The following is a 27133-nucleotide window of genomic DNA, read 5'->3' as shown; positions in this document are numbered from 1 at the left end:
GCTGAAAACGTTTCTGTGTCTAAGCCGAAGGCAGAAAGAAGAAGAAGAAACAAGTTGGTTCAGCATAGAAAGTGATTCGACCTCAAGGGACTGGGCCGCAGGCAGGTGTGAAGAAGCCGAAGGGTAAGTGCTTCACATGCAAGCAGTCTTGACTTTGGAAGGTGGACTGTCCTCGCAGAAAAGAGAACAATAAATGTATATTTTATTCATTAGTAGTTGAAACATGTTTAGCGATGTTATCTACCGATACATGATGTGTATTTTAGGATGTATACTAAAAGCCTAGATTTTTGTATGAACATTTATTTTGAAATGAGAATCACACTGATCAAATGTATGCATTTAGTTAAATGCAGTTGTCCATTAATTTATATTGTAGATAACATGGTGTGTGGTGTCACACAGAAGATCAAGTTATCAGTTCCATATAAATTATAAATAGTAGCTCACAACCAAGATGGATTGGGACAAACCATTGGAATGGTTGTAGTGTAATTTGGTATTAGTTTATCGTAACTATAAAATTACACTAGTACACTATGTGTGTATTGAGCAGGACCATTTGAGGTTGTTTCTTTTTATACTGACTGCATAAAATAACATAACCTCTGTTATTATGGATGTGTGTACTTAATCCCGATATAATAACAAACACATATACTCAGTATTTATTTCTTTAATTTATCAATGGGTGAGATTTATTCATTAAATCAATAGGCCCGATAAGTTGAGAAATAATAATATTTATATGGTGTGTTGTTGATTATAAAAGGAACCAAGGCTCCTCTTCTAATTTATTGTGGCCGACTCTACCCTCTTTTCCCTTTCCTCATCTTAAGGGCTGGCGGCACTTGGAGAAGGACCTTCACCTTGTAGTCAGTTGCTTGGAGGAGAAGAAGAAGAAGGAGGAGGCCTCTTCACTTTGTATTCTTTGGTGGTCGAAAGATTTAAAAGAAGGAGACGGTCAGGTGTCTTTGTCTTGGTAGATTGTCGCCCACACAACGTCCAAGAGGAGGAGAGGAATACAGCAGAAGATCAAGAGGTCTTTAGCTACAAGGAAAGGTACAACTAGTTCTTTATTCCGCTGCGAACTAGTTTAGTTTTTCTTTGTATGGATCCTGAAATACCAACACAAGAGGCTAGCGATTTTGTGTTTCAATTTTGTACTTTGATTTTGTGTTTCGATCTTGTGCTTCGATTGAGGTCTCTTTAGTTAAACCTAGGGTTTACTGTGAGGAGTTTAAATATTCAATTTCTTTGAAAGGCTTTGTCTAGGAAGTGGTGGATGATCCCATAACCAAGAAGGTCGAGTGCCTCGCCAATGACCTGGAAGCCAATCCTTGAAATAGATATTTAATCAACTTCTATAATATGGTTTAACTTTTGAAGAACACATGAGTTGAACTTGGAGTAAAAATGTTAAGTTTCGTTTCCAATACAAGTTTAACTTATGAAGAACACATGGTTTGAACTTGGAGTAAAAATGTTAAGTTTCATTTCCAATCCAAGTTTAAGAACACATGGGTTGTTAGGAAAAGTTCTGTGCTTGTACAAATTTTTATACAGGGGAAACAGAATGGAATTCCGAGTAGCATCCAATAGTGTAGATACGGGAGCCACTGATCATGTCTGCAATTCATTGCAGGGGTTCCAGGCAACCAAACGACTACATGATGGGGAGATCACCGTGTACAAGGGCAATGCTACGAGAGTGGCGACTGTTGTAGTGGGAGATATTTATTTATCTTTTGATAGGAATAAAACTTTGATTTTGAAAATTTGTCTTTACGTACCATATTTTAGAAAGAACTTGATTTCAGTTTCTAAATTATTTATGGATGGATATTTTGTTTCTTTTGATGATAAAGTGGTTGTCAAGAAAAATAGGATGGTTATCCAATAACTCCTACGATGCAACAAATGGAAATTAATAACACATCTTCTAATTTTAATAAGTGAAAGCAACCTTCGAAATGAACCAAACATATCTTTGGCATCTAAGGTTGGGTCATATTAACTTGAGTAGGATTCAAAGGTTAATAGCCGATGGACCTTTGGATTCATTGGTAGTAGAAAACTTTCTGACCTGCGAGTCTTGCTTGGAAGGAAAAATGACCAAGAGACCTTTTAAGGCAAAAGGGTATAGAGCCAAATAAGTGTTGGAATTGGTTCATTCTAATTTGTGTGGGCCTATGACTATCCAAGCAAGAGGTGGTTTCGAATATTTTATCTCTTTTATAGATGACTATTCGAGATATGAGTACATTTACTTGATGCTCCGTAAGTCTAGCTACTTTGATAAGTTCAAAGAGTACATGGTTGATGCGGAGAAACGTCATGGTAAAAGTATCAAGACACTACGGTCTGATTGTGGTGGAGAGTACCTCTTAGGAGAGTTTAGGAGTTACTTATCAGAGGTCGGGATTCAATTCCAATTGTTTGCACCTGACACACCCCAACAGAATGGTATGACGGAACGATGGAATAGGACTTTTATAGAAATTGTTAGATCAATGATGGGTTATTCAGAATTACCAAATTCATTTTGGGGATATACTCTGGAAACGACGGCGTACATTCTGAACTTGGTACCTTCTAAGTCAGTACCCTCTACTCCCACAAAATTGTGGAATGGGCATAAGGCTAGTTTGAAACACATTCGAATTTAGGGTAGTCCAACACATGTGCTGAAGGGAGACGCTGATAAGTTGGAATCACATACATAAATTCGCTTGTTCATGGGATATCTTAGAGGAATGAAAGGTGGTTTGTTTTATAGTCCTAAAGATCAGAAGGTCATTGTTAGCACTAATGCTCAATTTTTAGAAGAGGACTATGTAATGAACCACAAGCCCATGAGTAAAATTGTTCTTGAGGAAATAAGAGAGGACACTTCTACTTTAGTACCAACGGTACAAGATGAGATACCACAAGTAACTGCAACACGTGTCACAAATGATGTACAATTACAGGTAGTGCCTCGTCGTAGTGGGAGGGTTATTGGGCAACCTGATAGATTCATGTTTTTGGGAGAGTCTTTAGACTTAATCCCTGGTAAACATGAAGCAGATCGCTAGACATATGATGAAGCACTCAAAGATAAAGATGTAGCATCTTGGCAAAGTGTAATGAACTCTGAAATAGAGTCTATGTATTCTAATCAGGTCTGGGAGCTTGTAGAACAACCAAATGGTGTAAAAGCCATTAGATGTAAATGGGTCTACAAAAGAAAAAGAGGAACAAACGGGAAGGTGGAAACCTTTAAAGCAAGGCTTGTTGCGGAGGGGTATACTCAGAAAGAGGGAATCAATTATAAGGAAACCTTTTCGCCGGTAGCCATGCTTAAGTCTATATGGATTCTTTTATCTATTGCTGCTCATATAGATTATGAGGTTTGGAAAATGGATGTCAAGACAACTTTCCTTAACGGAAGTCTTGAAGAAAACATTCATATAAAGCAACCAGAGGGATTCATTGCGAAGGGCAAAGAATATCTTGTATGGAAGCTCAATCGGTCTATTTATGGACTGAAGCAAGCTTCAAGAACTTGGAACATCCAGTTTGATGAAGTGATCCAGTCTTATGGATTCATTCAGTGTCCGGAATAGTCTTGTGTATACAAGAAAAGTGGCGGAAACGTGGTGGTATTTCTTATATTGTACGTAGATGACATTTTGCTCACTGGCAACAATGTCAAAGTGTTGTCAGACGTAAGGGTATGGTTGTCCAAGCAGTTTGATATGAAGGACTTGGGAGAATGTGGACAAATTCTTGGGATCAAAATAATAAGGGATCACAAGAAAATGATGTTGTGCTTATGCCAAGCTTCATACATCAATACTATCCAAGCTTGTTTTAGCATGCAAAACTCCAAGAAAGGTTTTCTACCTTTTTAACATGGAGTACCTTTATCTAAAGAGATGTGTCTTAAGATATCAAAGGAGATAGAGGAGATGAAGGTAATTCCTTATGTTTCGGCTGTAGGAAGCCTAATGTATGCGATGCTATGTACAAGACCGGATATCTGTTTTGCCGTTGGCATGGTTAGCAGATATCAAAGTAACTCAGTACTGGGACATTAGATTGCCATAAAGCATATATTAAAGTACCTGAAAAGGACTAAAGATTATATGTTGGTTTACCAAGCTAATGATTTTCTCCCTGTGGGTTACACAGATTCGGATTTTCAATCAGATAGAAACAATAGTAAATCAACCTCGGGGTATGTGTTTACTTTGGGAGGTGGAGCCATAGCATGGAGAAGTGTTAAGTAGAAATGCGTTTCAGGCTCCACCATAGAAGCTGAGTATGTGGCAGCCTCTGAGGCAGCAAAAGAAGCTGTATAGGTCAGAAACTTCTTGATGGACTTAGAAGTGATTCCTAATTTGCCCAAAGTTATCACGGTTTATTATGACAACGGTGGTGTAGTAGCAAACTCGAAGGAACCACGAACTCATAAAGCAAGTAAACACATTGAGCGTAAGTACCACATGATACGAGACATCGTAAAACGAGGAGAGGTTGTTGTCGCCAAGATTACATCAGTAGATAACCTGACAGATCCTTTCACTAAGGCCCTTCAGGCAAGAGCTTTTGATAGGCATGTTGAGGGGATGGAAATCAGATGTATCGTAGTATTTATGGCAGCATAGTCTTTTATTATAAGTGGGAGATTGTTGAGATGTATACTATAAGCCAAACTTTTGTATGAACATCTGTTTTGAAATATTTTGAAATGAGAATCACTTTGGACAAATGTTTACATTTTATATTTATATATATGTCAATACAGTTGTCCATTTAATTTATATTATAGATAACATGGTGTGTGATGCCACACAGAAGACCATGTTATCGGTTCCTTATAAATTATAAATAGTAGCTCACAACCAAGATGAATTGGGGTAAACCATTGGAACGGTTGTAGTGTAATTTGGTACTAGTCTGTCTTGACTATAAAATTACATTAGTACACTTTGTGTGTATTGAGCAGGATCATTTGAGGTTGTTCAATTTGTACTGATTACATAAAAGAATAGAACCTCTGTTATTATGGATGTGCATCCTCTTAATCCCTATATAATAACAAGCACGTATACTTAGTATTTATTTTCTTAACATATCAATGGGTGAGATTTATTTGTTAAATCAATAGGTCCGATGAGTTGGGAGATACTATTATTTATATGGTGTATTGTTAATTATAGAAGAAATCTGTGTCCTAATTATTTAGGTTGATGATGCCCCCTTGAAGATTTCATAAGGATTATCATGTAATCCCTGTAGGTGGACTTAGTCCGGCATGATAATAAAGTTGAGTTGTACTACTCTTGGAATCAAATGTTAATTAATTGGGTTGTTAGTAACTCAATTAATTAATGGACATACGATATCTTAAACACAGCGAGATTAACACACTCATGATAAGAAGGAGCCCATATTGTAATATGGGATTGGTGCGATAGTTCAATAATAACCCTTTAGTGGTATGGGTTATTATTGATGGACTTGAATTGGGTGTTCAAGCCGAACACAGGAAGCCCAAGCCCATCAGGAGGCCTAAACCAATTCCTCCATTAGGTCCATGTTGTAGCCTCTATATAAAGCCTCGCATCCACCCATCCATAACTTGGTTTGGTTTAACTTGGTTTGATTTAACTTTGTTTGGTTTAACTTGGTTTGGTTTTCTCCATCCTTCTAGGGCCGACGACAAGGTTATAGAAAGGGAGATTTTTTCTAAACAGAATTCTGTTATTTTTCTTTTTTTGTAACCGACGGCAAAGGTTATAAAAGGAGTAGGTGGTGCCCCCTAAAACCTAATTGTCCACAATCCTCTTTTCTCCTTGTGGTCGGCGCCCCTCCCCTCCTCTTTGCTTGGTGGCCGGCGCCCCCCCCCCCCCCTCGTCCTTGGTGGCCAGCGGATTGGAGAAGAGGAAGAATAAGAAGAGGAAGAAGAAGATTAGAAGGTGCCCTATCCTAGAGCCTCCTTTTGTAACCGGCGGTTTGGACAAATGAGAGGAAGGGTGGTTTTTGTCTTGGTAGATTGTCGCCCACACGATGTCCAAGAAGAGGAGAGGAATACGATAGAAGATCAAGAGGTCTTTTGCCACGAAGAAAGGTACAACTAGTTCTTTAATTCCGCTGTGTAATTAGTTAGTTTTCTTTGTATCGATTTTGAATACCAACACAAAAGGCCAGTGATCTTGTACTTCGATCAAGGTGTGCTTTGATCCATCAAGAACTTGCTTGATTGATCAAACACATGTCTAATCGAACATGCGGGTTGCTAGGAATAGTTCTATACTTATACAATTTTTGTATAGGGAAATTTAAATAGAACGAAATTATAGAGCCCTTCACTTGCCACCTCTCCAGATACCACGACCCTTGTATGACCGAGAGGCTTGAGTCTATGACAAACCGTACTAGCCTCCAGTACATGCGCTGCTATAGAGCGGTCGAGGTGAATGGTTCGCTAAGTAGTTACCTAACTATATAGCATCAGGGTCCTTGACTACTCACATCACTAGCCCCCTGACTATTGAACCCTCCAGACCCACTACTCCAGAGTGGTCGAGGAGGACAGAACACTGAGCGACCTAGTGAGCAGAATAGGACTAGTGATGGATCGAAAGCGCTAGAGGGGGGGGGGAGTGAATAGCGCTCGTGGCTATTTTATCGATTTAAAACACAAAGTAGAAACGCAGCGGAAAGTTAAGGCAAAACACAGAAGACACAGGGAATTTACTTCGTTCGGAGTCTAGCTCGACTCCTACTCGAAGGCCCGCGATCCTTGATCGCTTTACGTGGGCAACAACTATAAATCCGGAATTATTACAAGCTAGAAGCAATTACAGTTAAGTGCAAATAAGAAAGTTTATACCAACAAACAATCAACTAGAAGAGCTTTGGATTTTCAGTTCGTTGTAGCAGCAGAGCATTGTTGAAGCGTACGGAGCACACAAGAGCACAACACTTCTGTTCGGAATTCGATATATTGAGCTGCACCTCGAGGCCTTTTTTTATAGCTTTGCAAGGTTTGATCCAGATCCCCAAGTCTTGGGATCAGGTTTGACCCGAAGCGGATCGGTCAACCGATCCTCATGTTCGGTCGACTGATCAGATGATCTCCACCGCATCTGATCCGTCGATCCGTCACTCCGCTTCGATCTGGTCAAACTCTATCTCTGGGTTCGATCGACCGATCCAAGGGTCCGGTCGACCGATCAGTCTCCTCTGACCCGCACACCTCGACTTGATCCCGTCGACACCTATCCTAGGTTCGGTCGACCAATCCCGAGGTCCGGTCGACCGATCCCTGGTCGAACCCGGTCTAACTTCTGGAGATCTGATCTGGTAGCTTGGAGGTTCGGTCGACCGAATCTAAGGTTTGGTCGACCGATCCCGGTCAGTTCTAACTCTGCATAAAAATGTTAGTTACCTACAAAACAGAGTTAGAACACAAAAGATAATATATATAAATAAACTTGACAGTCACCAGACTGTCCGGGTCTGACTTCGGGTTTCCGACCGGAAGCCCTAGGTCGACCCGACGCCTACTGTTCCCTCTACTGGGAACGCGTCCTCACCTACTCCACTCAGGAGGTTTTACCTTTTGCCAGTACGATCCTCCAGATAGACTGGACTTTTGCTCGGTGTTCGATGCCTCCGGAATTTTTGCTGGACGCCCGCTTCCCGACCCGTCCAGTCTTCCACCTGGTTCGCGACACCAGGATTTCCACCTATGGTTACCACCCCCTAGGACTTTTGCCTGAAGCACTCGAGCCACCAAGACTTTTCGCATAGGGTTACCACTCCCTATGACCTAGGGTTGCCACCCCCTAGGGTTTTTACCTTGCCTAACCACAGTTAGGACTTACCTGAAACACTCAATCAAGCATGTCAGTTCACAACACACCTTAACTTTGAATCCTTTGCCATTATGAAAACTCAGGTTCGATCGTCGGATGCTTTCCGCACCAACAATCTCCCCCTTTTTAATTATGCCAACGCAAATTCAAAGTTAAGTAAAACAACTATATTAACAAATTTTAAATGAGCAAGCTTAAGTATAAATTCAAATAAAAGCACAACTTAAGCTAACACTTGAACTTTGTGAAGCTCCCCCTTAATACAGGGCTTCCTTTTACTTTTGGATTTCCTACTCTCCCCCTTAATAAAAGCAACATTTTTTTTACTTTTGAATTTGAATTTCCTACTCTCCCCCTTTGCCATATATCAAAAAAAAAAAAGCTAGTTGAAAGCAAGTTTTAAGTTTTTAGAAAAAAACAGATTTATTCTTTGAAAGAGCAAATGCCTGTGTAACACTTAGCAAGTAGAGAACTATGTGTTTAATACTTTTAGCTAAGTATAAAATGAATCTAATAAGTAACAAGGCAAAAATTCATAAAGATGGTGAAGTTTGAAGGTTGCTATCTGTGCCACTTAGCTAAGCCTTTTGCAAACATTAAATTTTGAAAGTGTAGTTTCAGTTTGAAAAGTTACTAAAAAAAATAATTTTGAAGAAAATAGGAATAAGAATTTATGAAATCTTAGGACGAAGAGGGAGTAACTAAAGATTTAATTTAGGTTATTTATTCAGTTGGTCCTTAAGTCCAAGCATGAGTCAAGTTAAATAGTTGTTAACTTATTTAAATTGTTAACTTAATTGTTTTGATCAGGTATCAGAGCCCTAAAGTAAAAGCATGCTTAAGCTTAACATTTCCTTCACCAACTGTCTAACCGTTAGCTACTTTCTGATTGCCTAGAGGGCAACAACTTTCACTTGGTTAGTCAAGTAAAGTCATTTAGTCCAATTAGATTTGACTAAGGCTGGAAGACTTGACTTGATTACTGTTAATAAAGTATTTAACGCCCAGACTCATATTGATGCACAGAAATAAGCATTCTTGAGTCCAGGCTGTACCCTATGCATCTCACACCATTCTATGTTTTACAAACACAAGCAAGGTATACCTAGGTGTTTGTGAGATGCTCTGGCTTAAATCTGGGGGAACAAGATTTCTAGGGTAGAGTCTAGGCTAAGTCATATTTTTGAAAATTCTAAGAAAATGGGATTTTAAAATCATTATTTTTCCTAGATTTTGAAAAGAATAAAAGAATAAGTTTTGAAGTAAGATAGTGAATTTTGAAAATTAATATCTATTCTACCCAACACATTCCTATTTGTCTTCTAAGTGCACTGAACTCAAGTTCAGGTAAGGGCTTTGTGAAGATGTCAGCTAGGTTTGATTTTGACTCAACATAGTTGAGTTCAATATCACCCTTAGCTACGTGATCCCTTACAAAATGGTGCTTCACTTCTATATGTTTAGTCCTTGAGTGATGAATTGAGTTTTTTGTTAGATTTATTGAGCTTATATTATCAATTGAGATTTTAGTTTTATGATACTCCAGTTGATAGTCTTTAAGGGTATGCATCATCCACAGCAACTGAGATGTGCATTCATCTAAGGCTATATATTCAGCTTCAGTGGTAGATAAAGCAACATAGTGTTGCTTTCTACTTGACCAACTTACTAGGCATTGTCCTAGAAATTGACAGCTACCACTTGTGCTTTTTCTATCTAGCTTGCATCCGGCATAGTCTGAGTCAGAGTAGCCGGTTAGGTCAAGGGTGCCAGATCTAGGGTACCATAGTCCTACATTTAGAGTTCCCTTAACATACCTAAGGATTCTTTTTGATAAGGGTTAAGTGAGACTCTTTTGCACAAGATTGGTATCGTGCACACATACCTACTGCAAAAATAATGTCTGGTCGACTCGCAGTTAGGTACAGTAGACTTCCTATCGCACTTCGATAGTATTTCAAGTATACTGATTTACCTTCTAAGTCTGAGTCAATTTTAGCATTTGTAGCCATTGGTGTATTGATTATTTTTGAGTTTTCCATGCCAAATTTTCTAATTAATTCCTTAGCATATTTAGTTTGATAAATGTAAATTCCATCTTTAGTTTGCTTAACCTGTAAACCTAAGAAAAAAATTAAGTTCTCCTACCAGACTCATTTCGAATTCATTTTCCATTAGTTTGGTGAATTCTTTTAGAAATTTAGAGTTTGTGGAACCGAAGATAATATCGTCAACGTAAATTTGGGCTATAAAAATATCATTTTATAAGGTCTTTACGAAAAGGGTTGGGTCTATTAGACCTTGGTTAAATCCTTTTGATATCAAGTAATTGGGCAGTCGTTCATACCAAGCCCTAGGTGCTTGTTTTAGTCCGTATAGGGCTTTTTTTAATTTAAAGACATAATTTGGTTGTTCTAAGTCCTCAAATCCTGGGGGTTGACCTACATATACTTCTTCTTTAATGAATCCGTTTAAAAATGCGGATTTTATCTCCATTTGAAATAGTTTGAATCCTCTGTGTGCTGCATAGGCCAGCAACATCCTAATGGATTCAAGTCTTGCTACTAGAGCATAGGTCTCGTCATAGTCTAACCTTTCTACTTGACTGAATCCTTTAGCTACTAACCTAGCTTTGTTTCTAACTATTTCACCTTGATCGTTTAATTTGTTTCTAAAAACCCATTTAGTGTCAATTATGGATTTGTTAACGGGTTTAGGCACTAATTCCCAGACCTAATTTCTTTCAAATTGGGCCAATTCTTCTTGCATTGCTAGAGTCCAATCTGGGTCTGGTAGGGCTTCTTCTATGGTTTTGGGTTCGATTTTTGAAATCAAGGCTATTTGGCTCTGGTTTCTATAAGATGATCTTGTTCTGACTCCTACAGTTGGGTCAACCAAAATTTGGTCAGATGGGTGATTTGTGCTTGTCCTAGTTGGTCGTATACCATTTGAGTTAGTGATTTATTCTTCAGATTCAATAGGTTCAGGTTGAATTTCGTCATCTTCTCTGTTTATTGGGCTAATATTTTCTGTATTTTCATTTTCATTTATTGTGTTGGGTAATTTATTTTCTTCATCAAATATTATATTTATTGTTTCTTCTACTTTTAGGGTATTTTTGTTATACACTCTATATGCTCTACTGGTTGTTGAATACCCTAAAAATATTCCCGGGGTTGTTTTTGATGTAAATTTCCTTAAGCAGTCTTTAGTGTTCAAAATGAAGACTTTACACCCAAATACTTTTAAATAGTTTAAGTTGGGAATTTTATTATAATAAATTTCATAGGGTGTTATATTTTGAAACTTGTTAATTAAAATTCTATTTTGAATGTAACATGCTGTACTAATTGCTTCAGCCCAGAATTGATTAGATAGTTTATATTCATTTAACATGGTTCTAGCAGCTTCTTGTAGGGTTCTGTTTTTACGTTCTACTAAACCATTTTGTTGAGGAGTCCTAGGGCAGGAGTATTCATGTTTGTACCCATTTATTTCACAAAATTTAGTAAAGTTGTGATTCTCAAATTCTCCTCCATGGTCACTTCTTATTCTTTTAATTTTAGTATCTTTTTCATTTTCTGTTAATTTGCAAAAATTACTAAATATTTCAAAGGTTTCATCTTTTGTTTTTAGAAATTTTACCCAGGCGAACCTGAAGAAGTCATCTATTATAACTAAGCAATACTGGTTCTTGCTTAGTGACTTGGCTCAGTGTGAATCAAATAGGTCTAGGTGAAGGAGCTCAAGTAAACAAGTAGTTCTAACTAGATTGGTTGACTTGTGGGTTGACTTGGATTGTTTTCCTTGTTGACACGCATTACAGATTGAATTTTCAATAACTTTTAATTTGGGCAATCCTCTGACTAGTCCATTTTGACTCATTTTTGAAATGAGTCTCGTGTGAGTGTGACCCAATCTCCTGTGCCACAACTCAGTTTCCTATTGTTGTGTTAGCAAACACTTTATTGAGGGAGTTGGTAGATAAATGGTGTAGATATTATCTTTCCTAGTGCCCTTAAGTATGATTTTTGGATTATCAATATGTTTGACTATACATTCGGACTTGGTAAAAGTAACTGAGTAACCAGTATCGCATAATTGGCTTATACTTAATAAATTAAAATTAAAATTTTCAACTAATAACACTTTTTGAATAATAAAATCGGAGTTAAGTTCGATATTACCTTTTCCGATTACTTTCAGTTTTCCATCGTTGCCGAAAGCAACTGAACCTAGGTTCTTTAGTTTTAGCTTAGTGAACTTCAACCTATCTCCAGTCATATGTCTGGAGAATCCACTGTCCAACAACCATTGATCCAATTCCTACACATAAAGTAGTTGATAGATCAAAAGACAGTTTGATTGAAGTAAGTCCTTATTTTGCATCTTACCCAATCTGAGTTAATAATTAGTTAATTCTATGGGTGTTTGTATGGTGGTTTAACGTTTAATTGAAGAATTTTTGAAAAATGTTTAAAGTTTGAAAAATATTTTAAGTTAATTTTAATTTGAATAATATTTAAGTTGAGCTTAATTTTGAAAAATATTTAAGTTGATTTTAATTTTGAAAAATATTTAAGTTAATTTTAATTTTGAAAAATATTTAAATTGATTTTAATTTTGAAAAGTATTTAAGTTGATTTTTAATTTTAAAAAATATTTAAGTTAATTTTAATTTTGAAAATTATTTAAGTTAATTTTAATTTTGAAAATTATTTAAGTTGATTTTTAATTTTGAAAAATATTTAAGTTAATTTTAATTTTGAAAAATATTTAAGTTAATTTTGAAAATTATTTAAGTTGATTTTTAATTTTGAAAAATATTTAAGTTGATTTTAATTTTGAAAAATATTTAAATTGATTTTTAATTTTGAAAATTATTTAAGTTGATTTTTAATTTTGAAAAATATTTAAGTTGATTTTAATTTTGAAAAATATTTAAGTTGATTTTTAAATAACTACCACTCTCCCACAATGGTCGGATGGGCAACTATAAATGACTGATGACTATCTCACACCACAAGGGAGACAATGGTCATCAACATGCAATGAATGATAAACATGATAAATAATCATGAAGCCGGCACGATCATCATCGATGCAACATCCCCAATCCACATAAACACCTCCAGTATAAAAATCCATCTAACACCTATAGGTATAGGTAAATCCAACTGGTGTCTACTAAACAACAAAGTACATAAAGTAGCACATCAAGCTTGTACCAACCATACACATAGGTACTCTACAACGTAGGTATAATCAACATAATACCTCCAATATCACAACCAGACACATACACATAATCACATAGATATAATCAACCAGAATCCTCCGATAGCCATACAAAACACATATGCCCATAACCACAAAGGTATAATCCACAAGAAACCCACCATAACCACACTGGACAGGTGTACACACACTACATGCAAATGGACAGTCAATCATATGACTCCTACAACACATACCAATCATGTATACAATCAACAAAGATATGCATAATCAGCATGTTAACCAAAATCAACCAGACATCCCTATGATACATACTCTACATGTGTATATACAACAAAGTTCAGGTATCAAGAAACGAGACTATATAGAATATAACTAGATTACCTCAAAGATAAAGTATAAAAATCAAGCAGGAAAGCAATAATCGTAAACAATTTAAGGTAAAGCAGCCTAATCATCCAAAATAACCATGCTCTAAGTTCAAAAGAACTAATAGAAACCAAGAAAGAAATACCCGCCTCAATATGTCTCGTATCTAATAGAACCACCCAAGTCACGCGGCTCATCACCGATTAAGGTCCTATTGTCATAGTGTATACTAAAAGCCTAGCTTTTTGTAAACATTTATTTTGAAATAAAGAATTACATTGGTCAAATGTCTACATTTATATGATTAGTGTAGTTGTTCAATTAATTTATATTGTAGATAACATAGTGTGTGGTGTCACATACAGAAGATCATGTTATCAGTTCCTTATAAATTATAAATAGTAGCTCAAGACCAAAATGGAAATGGACAAACCATTGGAATGAGCGTAGTGTAATTTGGTATTAGTTTATCTTAATTATAAAATTACACTAATACACTTAGAGTATATTGAGTAGGACCATTTGAGGTTGTTCTTTTTATATCGACTGCATAAAAGAATAGAACCTCAGTTATTATGGAAGTGTGTACTCTTAATCCTGATATAACAACAAGTATGTATATTTAATATTTATTTCTTTGACTTATCAATGGGTGAGATTTAGCTCGTTAAATTAAAAGGCCTGATAGGTTGGGAAATAATATTATTTATATAGTGTGTTGTTGGTTATAGAAGGAACTGTGTCCTAGTAATCTAAGTTGATGATGCCCCCAAGATGAGCTCATGAGGATTGTCATGTAAACCCTGCAGGTGGACTTAGTCCGACATGACAATGAAGTTGAGTGTACTATTCTTGGAGTTAGATATTAATTAAGTGAGTGACAGTAACTCATTTAATTAGTAGACATTCGATATCTTAAACACAGGGAGATTAACACACTCATGATAAGAAGGAGCCCAAAATTTAATTTTGGATTGGTGCGGTAGTTCAATGATAGCTCTTTAGTGGTATGAGTTATTATTGATGAACTTGAGTTGGGTGTTCGGGGCGAACATGGGAAGCTCAAGTTCATCGGGAGACCATAACCAATTCCTCCTCTCGGTCCATATTGTAGCCTCTTATATGAAGCCTTATATCCACCCAAAGCCTAGCCTCTTAGCCTATGCTAGGGGCCGACCCTTATCCTTGCTTGGAGGCCAAGCAAGGGGTCGGCCAAGCCAAGCTTGGTACTTGAGCTAGGGCCGACCAAGCCTTGCTTGGTGCCCAAGCAAGGGGTCGACCAAGTGTGAAAGGGAAGAGGGATTTTATTAAAAATAAAATTTTGATAAAATTTTTCCTTTTATGTTTTCATCCACATGGTTTTAAAAGGGAGTTTTAAATTTTAAAATCTTTCATTTTATAGATTTTCTACAAAGGATTAAAAGAGAGATTAGATATCTTTCCTTATTTGTAGTTATCTATAATGTGAAAGAAAGATTTTAATTTTTTGACAAAACTTTCCTTTTTTTGTAACCATGATATAAAAGGAGTTTTAATTTTAAATCTTATCTTTTATAGATATCCATAAAAGGATTTAAAAGAGCGAGATTTTAATTTATAAAACATTTCTTTTATAGCTAACCACAAAAGGGATATTTTAAAAGAGAGATTTTAATTTTCTTTAAAATCATTCCTTGTTTGGTTTTATAAGAGGTGGTCGGCCAATATAGAGTAATTAAAGGAAGTTTTATTTTTTTTATAAAACTTTCCTTTTTTGGATTCACCAAGGATTATATAAGAGAGGGGGAGGGTGCCTTCATGAGACACAACTCTATTCTATTGTTCCTCTCTCTTTTCTTTTGGTGGTCGTCCCTCTCCCTTTCTCTCTTCTCCTTTGATTTCCACTTTGTGGCCGGCGGCATCTATTCTTCTAGGAGTCTTGGTGGTCGGTTACTAGGAGGAGAAGAAGAAGAGAAAGGAGGCTCTCTTGTCTAGATCCCTTTGGTGGCCGAAGCTTGGAGAAAGAGAAGAAGGCTTACGTGGATTTCTTCTTGGTAGATCGTCGCCCACACGACGTCCAAGAGAAGGAGAGGAATATAATAGAAGATCAAGAGATTTTTTTGTTTACAAAGAAAGGTATAACCAGTTGTCTTGTTCCGCATCATACTAATTTTTCTTTGAATAGATTTTGAAATACTAAACACAAGAGGCTAACGATTTTAAGCAATCGATTTTGTGTTTCTTTTGTTTTTTGAATTTGTGATTCGATTGGTCTTATTGGTTAAACCTAGGGTTACTATAAGGAGATTAAATATTGAATTTCTTTGAAAGACTTTGTCTAGGAAGTGGTGGATGATCCCATACCCAAGAAGGCCTAGTGTCTCGCCATGTTTAACCTGGAAGCCAATCTTTAAAATAAATATTTAAATAACTTTGTAACATGGGTGGATTTGGATTAATAATGTTAAGCATCGTTTACGATCCAAGTCTAAACCTCTAAGAACATATAAGTTGAATTTGAAATCAATAATGTTAAGTTCTGTTTGTGATTCCAAATTTAATTTCTAAAGAACACAATAAGTTGTTAAGAAAGGTTCGGGACTTGTACAAAATTTTTGTACAGGGAACCAGTATGATATTCTGAGTAGCAACCAACACCTGTATCATATAATGTATCAAATTATATACATATACTATGATGTATGAATCGTGTACCAAAAGAAATAGTTATCTATAATGCATTAGCTAACCCTAATTAATGCCCCTTTCCATTAATTAAATTAAATATCTAGCAACAATATGGGTTATATCTAAAGGCACTGGAATTCCGTTCTGTTTAAATTTTCCTATACAAAAATTGTACAAGTACAGAACTTTTTCTAGCAACCCGCATGTTCGATTAGACATATGTTTGATCAATCAAGCAAGTTCTTGACGGATCAAAGAACACCTTGATCAAAGTATAAGATCGCTGGCCTCTTGTGTTGGTATTCAAAATCGATACAAAGAAAACTTAAACTAATTACGCAGCGGAATTAAAGAACTAGTTGTACCTTTCCTTTGTAGCTAAAGACCTCTTGATCTTCTGCCGTGTTCCTCTCCTCTTCTTGAACGTCGTGTGGGTGACGATCTACCAAGACAAAACCACCCTTCCCTTCTTCTCTTCCAAACCGCCGACCACCAAGGAAAGCTCTAGGATGGGGCACCTTCTTCTCTTCTTCCTTTTCTTCCTCTTCTTCAAGCTACCGCCCACCAAGGGAGAAGGGGGCACCGGCCCTAAGCAAGGAGAAGGGGAGGGGCGCCGGCCACAAGGAGGGAGGAGGTGAGGGGCGCCGACCATAAGGAGGGAGGAGGTGAGGGGCACCGGCCACAAGAAGGAGAAGAGAATTGTGGAAAATTTTGTTTTAGGGGCCACCACGTAGTCCTTTTATAGCCTTGCCGCCGACCCTAGGAAGGTAAGAAAATATCAAACCAAAACCAAGTTGTGGATGGGTGAATGCGAGGCTTTATATAGAGGCTATAATAGGGACATAGAGGAGGAATTGGTTTAGGCCTCCTGATGGGCTTGGGCTTCCTATGTTCGGCCTGAACACCCAACCCAAGTCCATTAATAATAATTCATACCACTAAAGGCTTATTATTGAACTGCCGCACCAATTTCATATTATAATATGGGCTCCTTCTTACCATGAGTGCATTAATCTCCCCGTGTTTAAGATATCGTATGCCCATTAATTAATTGAGTTACTGACAACCTAATTAATTAACATCTAATTCCAAGAGTAGTACCACTCAACTTTATTATCATGCCGGACTAAGTCTACCTGTAAGGTTTACATGATAATCCTTATGAGCTCCTCAAGGGGACATCATTAGCCTAAATAATTAGGACACAGATTTCTTCTATAATCAACAATACACCATATAAATAATACTATCTACCAACTCATCAGGCCTATTGATTTAATGAATAAATCTCACCCATTGATAAGTTAAAGAAATAAATACTAATTATACGTGCTTGTTATTATATAGGGATTAAGATGACACACATTCATTATAACTGAGGTTCTGTTCTTTTATGTAGTCAGTACAAATCAAACAACCTCAAACGGTCGTGTTCAATACACACATAGTATACTAGTCTAATTTTATAGTCAAGACAGACTAATACCAAATCACACTACAATTGTTCCAATGGTTTGCCCCAATTCATCTTAGTTGTGAGCTACTATTTATAATTTATAAGGAACTGATAACATGATCTTCTGTGTAGCACCACACACCATGTTATCTACAATATAAATTAAATGGATAACTGCATTGACATATATATAAATATAAAATGTAATCATTTGACCAAAGTGATTCTCATTTCAAAATATTTCAAAACAGATGTTCATACAAAAGCTAGGCTTATAGTATACATCCCAACAATATCTATACGTCCATTCACTACTAGAAAATCTAAGCAAGAATAAAGCCCTACATCCCATTAGATAACCTAATTTAGAAACATACTAATGGAAATCACAGAGGTATCTCACTAGAAATCACTTACCTTATGATATGGTAGCAATCTAGTAGCTCACAACCCTATGATTCCCTGTCCAAAAGCTACAAGAGGGCACACACCTATCCTTCCAAGAATCAATCCAAAACTCAATTTGTACAGTAGAGAATAGCTGAACCTTAACAAACTGATCAAACCTTACCTCAGCAGACCCTCCACCCCTTCACCCGAAACCTCAGCAGCTACAAGAAGTGGAGAGGATAGTGATCGGTAGAGGAGGAGTCCACCAATGAGTCGATCCGTTGCCATCCTCTAATCCAGAACAGGAAGAATAGTGAAATGGAAACAATTAAGCAAGATCTTGAATCCATACGAATCCAGATGAAGCTTACCTAAGCTTCGCCTAATTTGATCCATCTGGTGGGGAGATACGGACTACCCTTCAATGAATAGATCATAGAGGAGGAACAAGGAGGTCAACCGACTGGGGGCGACACGATTCAAATCCCTCACCATGCCCTAGAGCTGACCCCCTGTTGATGGCACACAAGAAACGATCGAGGAAATGATCGCTCTGTCGGAGATAGCTCGAACACGATAGTACCTTCAAGATTTTGCGATGTTCCTCAGGCGACACATATTGAACAAGATTGTCAGGACAGAATTGCCCTTCGTCGGTGTCGGTTGCGTCATCCATGAGAAAGAGGGAGAAAGAAGAGAGGATCGCAAGAGGGGGTGCGTCAACTGCTCTCACACAGCTAATGGAGACGTTGCCCTAGCCTCATGCGAAGAAAGATGGCTAGCAATCACGAGTTCGACATCGGTGAGGCGAGATCGCGAGGGAGTGGGTGGCAGAGTGATCGGGAAAATGGAAGGATGAAATCGGGGGAAAAAGAAAGGGAATTTCGACTTTTAAAGGTAAGTCACAGTAATTTTAATCCCAACCTTAGGTTAGATTAATTAAAGTCTAAGTCCATTCCCAAACCAACTCCTACTTATTTTGGGTATTCCAAACCGACGTCCAATTAGTTCCACCGATTAATCCCCTTAAAATGAGTCATACGACCTTCATTTAAATCTAGAAAGATTTATAAAAATTTTGAAAAAAATCCAATAAAGCTATTTCTCAAATAACCTTATTATTTAATTTGCGATATCTTACAATAGAGGCCTTTAACCACACCTTACTCCCCTCAATAAAATGGAGTTGCTGAAAGGAAGAACTGAACTATTCTTGACATGATTTGAATTATGCTAAATACAAAAGAAGTAGCTAAAGAATTTTGGGCCGAAGCCATAAACTGTGTGGTGTATTTGCTAAATAGGTCTCCTACAAGGAATCTAAAAGGAATTACACCTTAAGAAGCATGGACCAGATACACATGACTTGTATCTGGTCCATGCTTCTTAAGGTGTATCTCATTTAAAGATTTTTGGGTGTATTGCCTATGCACACATTCTGGATCAAAGAAGAACGAAGCTTGATGACAAAAGCTTACCTTGCATTTTCATTGGCTATAATGCAAGATCGAAATCTTACAGACTCTATAATTCAATGAACAGAATGGTTATCATAAGTAGAGATGTTGAATTTCAAGAAGATGGTGCTTGGAATTGGAGCACTAATATGGTGATGATTCAAGAAGAAGAACAAGTGAAGGAGAAAGAACCAACTCCACCACCGTCACCTACTTCTTCATCATCCTCGGATGAAGAAAATCCTCCACCACAAAAGACAACGAGTCTTCGAGAATTATATGAGGTGACAACTCCACTTAATATCATTTGTCTTTATGCTAATGAAGATATTGTATCTTTTGAAGAAGCTATTAAAGATAGAAAATGGAAAAATGCCATGGATGAAGAGATGAAGGCAATTGAGAAGAATGAAACTTGGCATCTTATTACTTTGCCCGATGGCCACAAACCCATTGGTGTGAAGTGGGTTTATAAAGTGAAGAAAAATACTCAAGGAGAAATAGAAAAGTACAAAGCATGACTTGTGGCAAAAGGCAACAAACAAAGGGTTGGCATTGACTACGAAGAAGTATTTGCTCCCGTTACATGAATGAAGACTATAAGGTTGATAATCTCTTTAGCCGCTCGACTAAAGTGGCAAATATTTTAGCTTGATGCCAAATCAACATTTCTTAATGGCTACTTAGAAAAAGAAGTCTATATTGAACAGCCGACTGGCTACATCAAGAGGGGGCAAGAAAGAAAGGTGTTGAAATTGAAGAAAGCTCTCTACGGCTTGAAGCAAGCACCGAGTGCATGAAATTCAAGAATTGGTGCATACTTCGAAGAAAATGGCTTTATGCAATGCCCTTGTGAGCATGCTCTTTATGTAAGAGCAGATAATGATAACATTTTATTGGTATCATTATATGTAGATGATCTAATCTTAATAGGAAGTTCACCTCAAATGATAAAACTTTTTAAGGAAGCTATGACAAAAGCATTTGATATGACTGATATGGGACTTATGTCCTGATAGGACCTTTGTGTATAGCTAGAGGGGGGGGTGAATAGCCTTTCTTCAATTTATTACCTACAATTTGTTAGCAGAAGCAAAAAAAGTAATGAAATAGACAAGTAATAAGAAAGCAAGGCTAACTCCTCGATTTACTTGGTCTCCACCTCCTTGAGGTGACTAATCCAAGGCACACACACACACAATCAAGATTCACTATGATCTTCTCCTTTTCAATCCAAGAATGAAGGTGGAGAAATCTTTACAAGATGAACTCTTCCTCTCATAAGATTAAAGATGAGCTTAGGAAGAAGAGATTGAGTGATTCTAGACTTGGAGATCACTTAGAGAGCTTAACAGTATTTTTGTATCAGATGATCTGTTCTCCCCAAGCTCTCAAGCCTTATATACATGCTGTTGAAAACCCCGACACCAATCGACTGATGAATCCATTAGTAATGAAATAGACAAGTAATAAGAAAGCAAGGCTAACTCCTCGATTTACTTGGTCTCCACCTCCTTGAGGTGACTAATCCAAGGCACACACACACACAATCAAGATTCACTATGATCTTCTCCTTTTCAATCCAAGAATGAAGGTGGAGAAATCTTTACAAGATGAACTCTTCCTCTCATAAGATTAAAGATGAGCTTAGGAAGAAGAGATTGAGTGATTCTAGACTTGGAGATCACTTAGAGAGCTTAACAGTATTTTTGTATCAGATGATCTGTTCTCCCCAAGCTCTCAAGCCTTATATACATGCTGTTGAAAACCCCGACACCAATCGACTGATGAATCCATTAGTCGGCTGGTAGCAAGTAACAACTACTATTCCACCAAATCTGCAAGGATTCTATGCGTCATCAGCTCAACGACATTATACCAGTCGATTGGTAATCGTGGGCTAAGCTAACAGAATGTCTCTGTTCGCTTCCAGTTGACTGATCAATCGACTGGACCAGTCGACTATCATAACTATCAGTCAGTTGATCCTAATTACACACTCCCACTCATCCTCTCCAGAGTTTCCCTTGAAGCTTTCCTCCTCAGCCTTCATCCCTCAGATGTACTCAAGCCTGCAACTCTTCTTCGTGCCATCCTTCACGTTGCCTTGAAGTCCGCTTCCCTCAGCTTCACTCCATTACTCCTTGTCTGCGGTCCCTTGGATGCACCATCCTTCACCAAGCTTCAAGGACCTGAGCCATAAGATGAGACTTTCCAAGCTTGTGTGTTTTACCAAGTCCTGGATGACTTAATTATATTAAAACCAATATGAAATCTAACTTAAACTTATTGACACACACATCAAAACAATGATTATACCCAATCAATTCTAGGTCGATTGTACCAACAATCTCTCCCTTTTTGATGTGTGGCAATATGTTTAAGTGAGACCTAAAAACAGCTTTGAGAATTATAAACATAGTGCAAACATTAAGCATAAACTCCAAACTCCCCCTTAGCATATACTTTATCACATAAAAATTTTAAACATAATGTAAACATGAAGTATAAACTCCAAACTCCCCCTTAACATATGTTTTATCACATAAAATCTAAGCTCCCCCTTAACATTAAATTCTATCACATAATTTTAAAAAATAAATTGCTAACTTAAACTTTACTTTTTCTCCCCCTTTGACATACATCAAAAGGATAAGGGAAGCAACAAACCCAACCTTTCCGATAATTCAAAAAAAGCTATCTAAGTGAAATGAGGATCCTTCACAGTGTTACCACCCAAGTAATCTAATTAGATAACAGTTTTACACACATTAATAGGCATAACACTAGGCAAAACACAAGTGTATACTAAGCACACTGGCACACAAACAAATAAAGCCAACAATAGATAGGATAAAAGAGATAGACCTAAAAGTCATACGAATAAGCATACATAGGTATGCATCCAAAGTCAGAAAGATAGATAGTCAGGAAAGAAAGATACTACAACAACATGAAAGGTGTTCGAGATGAATAGAAGATAAATAAGCCAAAGCCAAAAGGCACCCGACACCAACCAAAAACAAGCAAACACCAAGCCTAAGCATCATCATGTGAAGGAGGAGGCGAAAGGTCATGGTAGGCAAGATCCTAACGCTGCATCATCTCAAACATCTTTGTCTGCTGCTGGCGAACGCCCCGAAACTCCTCACGGACAAACTCCTCCAAGTGAAGGACCCACTCGCGCAAGGACATATGTGCAACTCCTGGAACAGAGGCAAGGACCTCCTCCATAGCATCGTCCGAGTCTAAATCATCCTGATCATGACGCCCTCACACTGCTCAATCTGTGCCAGAGATATCTGTCGAGGCCCTAACTGATCAAAATCCTTGGACAACTGATGCAATGCACCCTGAGTGATATCAATGCCTTTAGTTATGAAAAATGATGTCAAGACATGACAGAATGGCATGTATAACTTCCCTTGAACCGGTCTAGAAAAGTGGATGATGGGCTAATAGACCTGAAGAGCAACATTAATATCGAGACACTGCTCAAATGCATACATCATGACCAAATGAGGGAGTATAATCTTGGCTTGCCCTTTAGTGACAATGGGCAAGAGGCATGCAATGACAACTTTATAAAAGATGTAACTAGGAGCTGCCATGCGTGTGACATCAAAAATGCACTTAAGCGGAGCCCTTGGAGCATGAAAGTAATATTGTTGAATCATATCTATAGAAACATGGGAAAGCAACTTAGTCAGGGGTTCATCAACCTGAGGAAAGCACGTGAATGTGCTAGCAGACCTCCAACACCCTAAGAATGACCTCAAAATATCAGATGTGAACTCAATGGGTATCCCGCCGACCGTAGTGACATATGCTAGACCACTGGTATGATAATGACGCAGGTTATGAAGGTGCTGGAATTTCGTTCTGTTTAAATTTCCTTGTACAAAAATTGTATAAGTACAGAACTTTTTCAAGCAACCCGCATATTTGATCAGACATGTGTTTGATCAATCAAGCAAGTTCTTGATGGATCTAAGTACACCTTGATCGAAGTACAAGATCGTTGGCCTCTTGTGTTGGTATTCAAAATCGATACAAAGAAAACTAACAAATTACGCAGCGGAATTAAAGAACTAGTTGTACCTTTCCTTTTAACTAAAGACCTCTTGATCTTCTGTCGTATTCCTCTCCTCTTCTTGGGCGTCATGTGGGTGACGATCTACCAAGACAAAATCACCCTTCTTTTCTTTGGATCCAAACCGTCGGCCACCAAGGAAATGTTGGGGTTGCAAGGTTGCAAACATAGTCCCATATTGAAAACACATGGAAAAGATCATGGGTTTATAAGAGAAAGATATCTCCATTGGCATGAGGCCTTTTGGGTAGAGCCCAAGAGCAAAACCATGAGGGCCTAGGCCCAAAGTGGACAATATCATGTCATTGTGGAGATATCTAAATTCTTTTCGGTCCAACAATTGGTATCAGAGTCCGGACTGCCAGAAGGTTTAACCGCCGACTGTGCACAAGAGCTATGGTCTGATTGAACCATGTGAGTGCAATATTGACCTCGAACAAAGAAAGTGGGGCTCCTATGTTCGGATCAAGAGGACCAGACACCAGGCAGGAAGTCCTAGTTGCGGCTAGGCAAGGAAGTCCTAGTAGGTCGGGTGGACCGAGGGGCAGGAAGTCCTAGTTGCGGCTAGGCAAGGAAGTCCTAGTAGGTCGGGTAGACCGAGGGGCAGGAAGTCCTAGTAGGTCGGGTAGACCGAGGGGCAGGAAGTCCTAGTAGGTCGGGTAGACCGAGGGGCAGGAAGACCTGGTGGGTCAAGGATCGGATGTGGGAAGCCTATGGTCCTTTGTTTGAGGGGGGGATTGTTGGGGTTGCAAGGTTGCAAACATAGTCCCATATTGAAAACACATGGAAAAGATCATGAGTTTATAAGAGAAAGATATCTCCATTGGCATGAGGCCTTTTGGGTAGAGCCCAAGAGCAAAACCATGAGGGCCTAGGCCCAAAGTGGACAATATCATGTCATTGTGGAGATATCTAAATTCTTTTCGGTCCAACAGGAAACTCAAGGATGGGGCACCTACTAATCTTCTTCCTTCTCCTCTTCTTCCTCTTCTCTAATCCGCCGCCCACCAAGAAATCCTAGCAAGGAGGGGCACCGGCCCTAACAAGGAGGGGCGCCAACCCTAAGAAAGGAGGAGGGGAGGGGCGCCGGCCACAAGGAGGGAGTAGGTGAGGTGCGCCGACCACAAGGAGGAGGATGTGTGCCGCCGGCCCTAGGAGGCGAGAAGAGAATTGTGGGAAAAAATAGGTTTTAGGGGGCACTACTTAATCCTTCTTATAGCCTTGCTGCCGGCCCTAGGAAGGTAGAGAAAACCAAACCAAAACCAAGTTGTGGATTGTTGGATGCGAGCCTTTATTTAGAGGCTACAACAGGGACCTATAGGAGGAATTGGTTTAGGCCTCCTAATGGGCACGGGCTTCCTATGTTTGGCCCAACACCAAACTCAAGTCCATCAATAATAACCCATACCACTAAAGGGTTATTATTGAACTACCGCACTAATCTCATATTACAATATGGGCTCCTTCTTATCATTAGTTCATTAATCTCTCTGTGCCTAAGATATCGTATGTCCGTTAATTAAATGAGTTACTAACAACTCAATTAATTAATATATGATTCCAAGAGTAGTACCACTCAACTTTATTATCATGCCGGGCTACGTCCAACTGCAGGGTTTACATGATAATCCTTATGAGCTCCTCAAGCGGACATCATTAGCCTAAATAATTAGGACACAGTTTCCTTTTATAATCAACAACATATCATATAAATAATATTATCTCTCAACTCATTGGGCCTATTGATTTAACGAATAAATCTCACCCATTGATAAGTCAAAGAAATAAATACTAAGTATACATGCTTGTTATTATATAAGGATTAGGAGGACGCACATCCATAATAACAGAGGTTCTGTTCTTTTACGTAGTCAGTATAAATCGAACAACCTCAAATGGTCCTGTTCAATACACACATAGTGTACCAGTGTAATTTCATAGTTAAGACAGACTAATACCAAATTACACTATAACCGTTCTAATGGTTTGTTCCAATCCATCTTGGTTGTGATCCACTATTTATAATTTATAAGGAACCGATAACATGATCTTCTGTGTGACACCACACACTATGTTATCTACAATATAAATTAAATGGACAACGACATTGACATATATATAAATATAAAATGAATACATTTGACCAAAGTGATTCTCATTTCAAAATATTTCAAAACAAATGTTCATACAAAAGGTAGGCTTATAGTATACATCCCAACAATCTCTCACTTATATTAAAAGACTATGCTGCCATAAATGATGTCATACATCTGATTCCTATCCCGTCAATATGGTTATCAAAAGCTCTAGGGGCCTTAGTGAAAGGAACTGTCAGGTTATCTGGTGATGTAATCTTGACGACAACAACCTCTCCTCATTTTACGATGTCTTGTATCAGGTGGTAGTTGCGCTCTATATGTTTACTTGCCTTATGGGCTCGTGGTTCCTTTGAGTTTGGTACTACACCACTGCTATCACAATAAATTGTGATATCTTTGGGCAAACTAGGAATCACATCTAAGTCCATCAAGAAGTTTCTGACCCATATAACTTTTTTGGCTGCCTTAGAGGCTGCCATAAACTCAGCTTCCATGGCGGAGTCTGAAACACATTTCTGCTTAATACTCCTCCATGCTATGACTCCACCTCCCAAAGTAAACACATACCCCGCGGTTGATTTACTATTGTCCCTATCTGATTGGAAGTCCGAATTCGTGTAAGCCACAGGGATCAAGTTATCTGCCTGGTAACCAGCATATAATCTCTAATCCTTTTCAGGTACTTTAATATATGTTTTACGACAGCCCAAAATATTAATGAACTTTAAACTATACCCAAGGCTTCCATAGTCCAAACATCACACATCCATCCGCACCTCCTTGTTGCCTTCCTTCGCTATAGCTTTTCCTTTTCTTTATCTGCAGTAAGAGAAAATGCAACTATAAGAAAAAATTGCTTAGTAAGCGCTATCTAACTCACAAAAACTCGAATATGCATGTGAACATACTGAAATGCTAAACATGTAAAGTTGCTCATCTGATAGCAAACAATAATAAAAAAGTTCTAACAACATGCGAGCATACAAGGAAACTAAACTTGCTGAATTTTAAACCTATGTGAAGCTTGTTTCACTTGTTTAATATCTTATACTTTTATACTTGAAAATAATAATCAATTCTTTCTTGGGCCCAGGCGTAGTACCATTGTGCGCTCCCTAGTAAAATAGAGGTAGCGAGCCACTAGTTCTACAAGGGTAAAGACCTTGGTCTTACCAGGGCCGAGACCTCGGAAACGGTCACTTGGATTTGTTTAACGACAATCTCGGAAGTCGGGTACTAGCCTTTTCAAATAAAATACTTGTTACTTGTGCATACTTCTAATAAAATAATACCTCGGTAATTAAACAGTAAGCTAAACTGTATAGCAGCTCCAAAGGGTTGTTCATGCTTAGTTATTCAACACAAAACTAAATCTATTTAAGGTCACAAGCAATCTATATAGGGTTCAGATTATAAAATCCATGTAAAACCTATGCAAAGCTTATACCTTTAAAGAACAATAGAGGTCTTTAAGCATGTTACAACATGATCTG

At 37.9% G+C, this 27133-nt stretch overlaps 1 protein-coding gene across 1 annotated transcript in view; it reads right to left on the bottom strand.

Annotated features, from left to right (window-relative positions):
• Positions 1-22538: 22538 nt before the first annotated feature.
• The window catches only part of LOC122055073 (histidinol dehydrogenase, chloroplastic-like), a 182265-nt gene continuing 177670 nt past the window's right edge, over positions 22539-27133 (bottom strand). The window contains exon 10 of the mRNA XM_042616468.1: positions 22539-22706. Within this exon, the coding sequence (XP_042472402.1) occupies positions 22539-22706 (168 nt within the window). The remainder of the gene's footprint in view (positions 22707-27133) is intronic.

This window comes from Zingiber officinale, chromosome 3B, assembly GCF_018446385.1.
Source record: "Zingiber officinale cultivar Zhangliang chromosome 3B, Zo_v1.1, whole genome shotgun sequence".
NCBI lineage: Eukaryota > Viridiplantae > Streptophyta > Magnoliopsida > Zingiberales > Zingiberaceae > Zingiber > Zingiber officinale.
The sequence above is the reverse complement of the archived record's forward strand: the minus strand, read 5'-3'. Positions and strand labels throughout refer to the sequence as shown.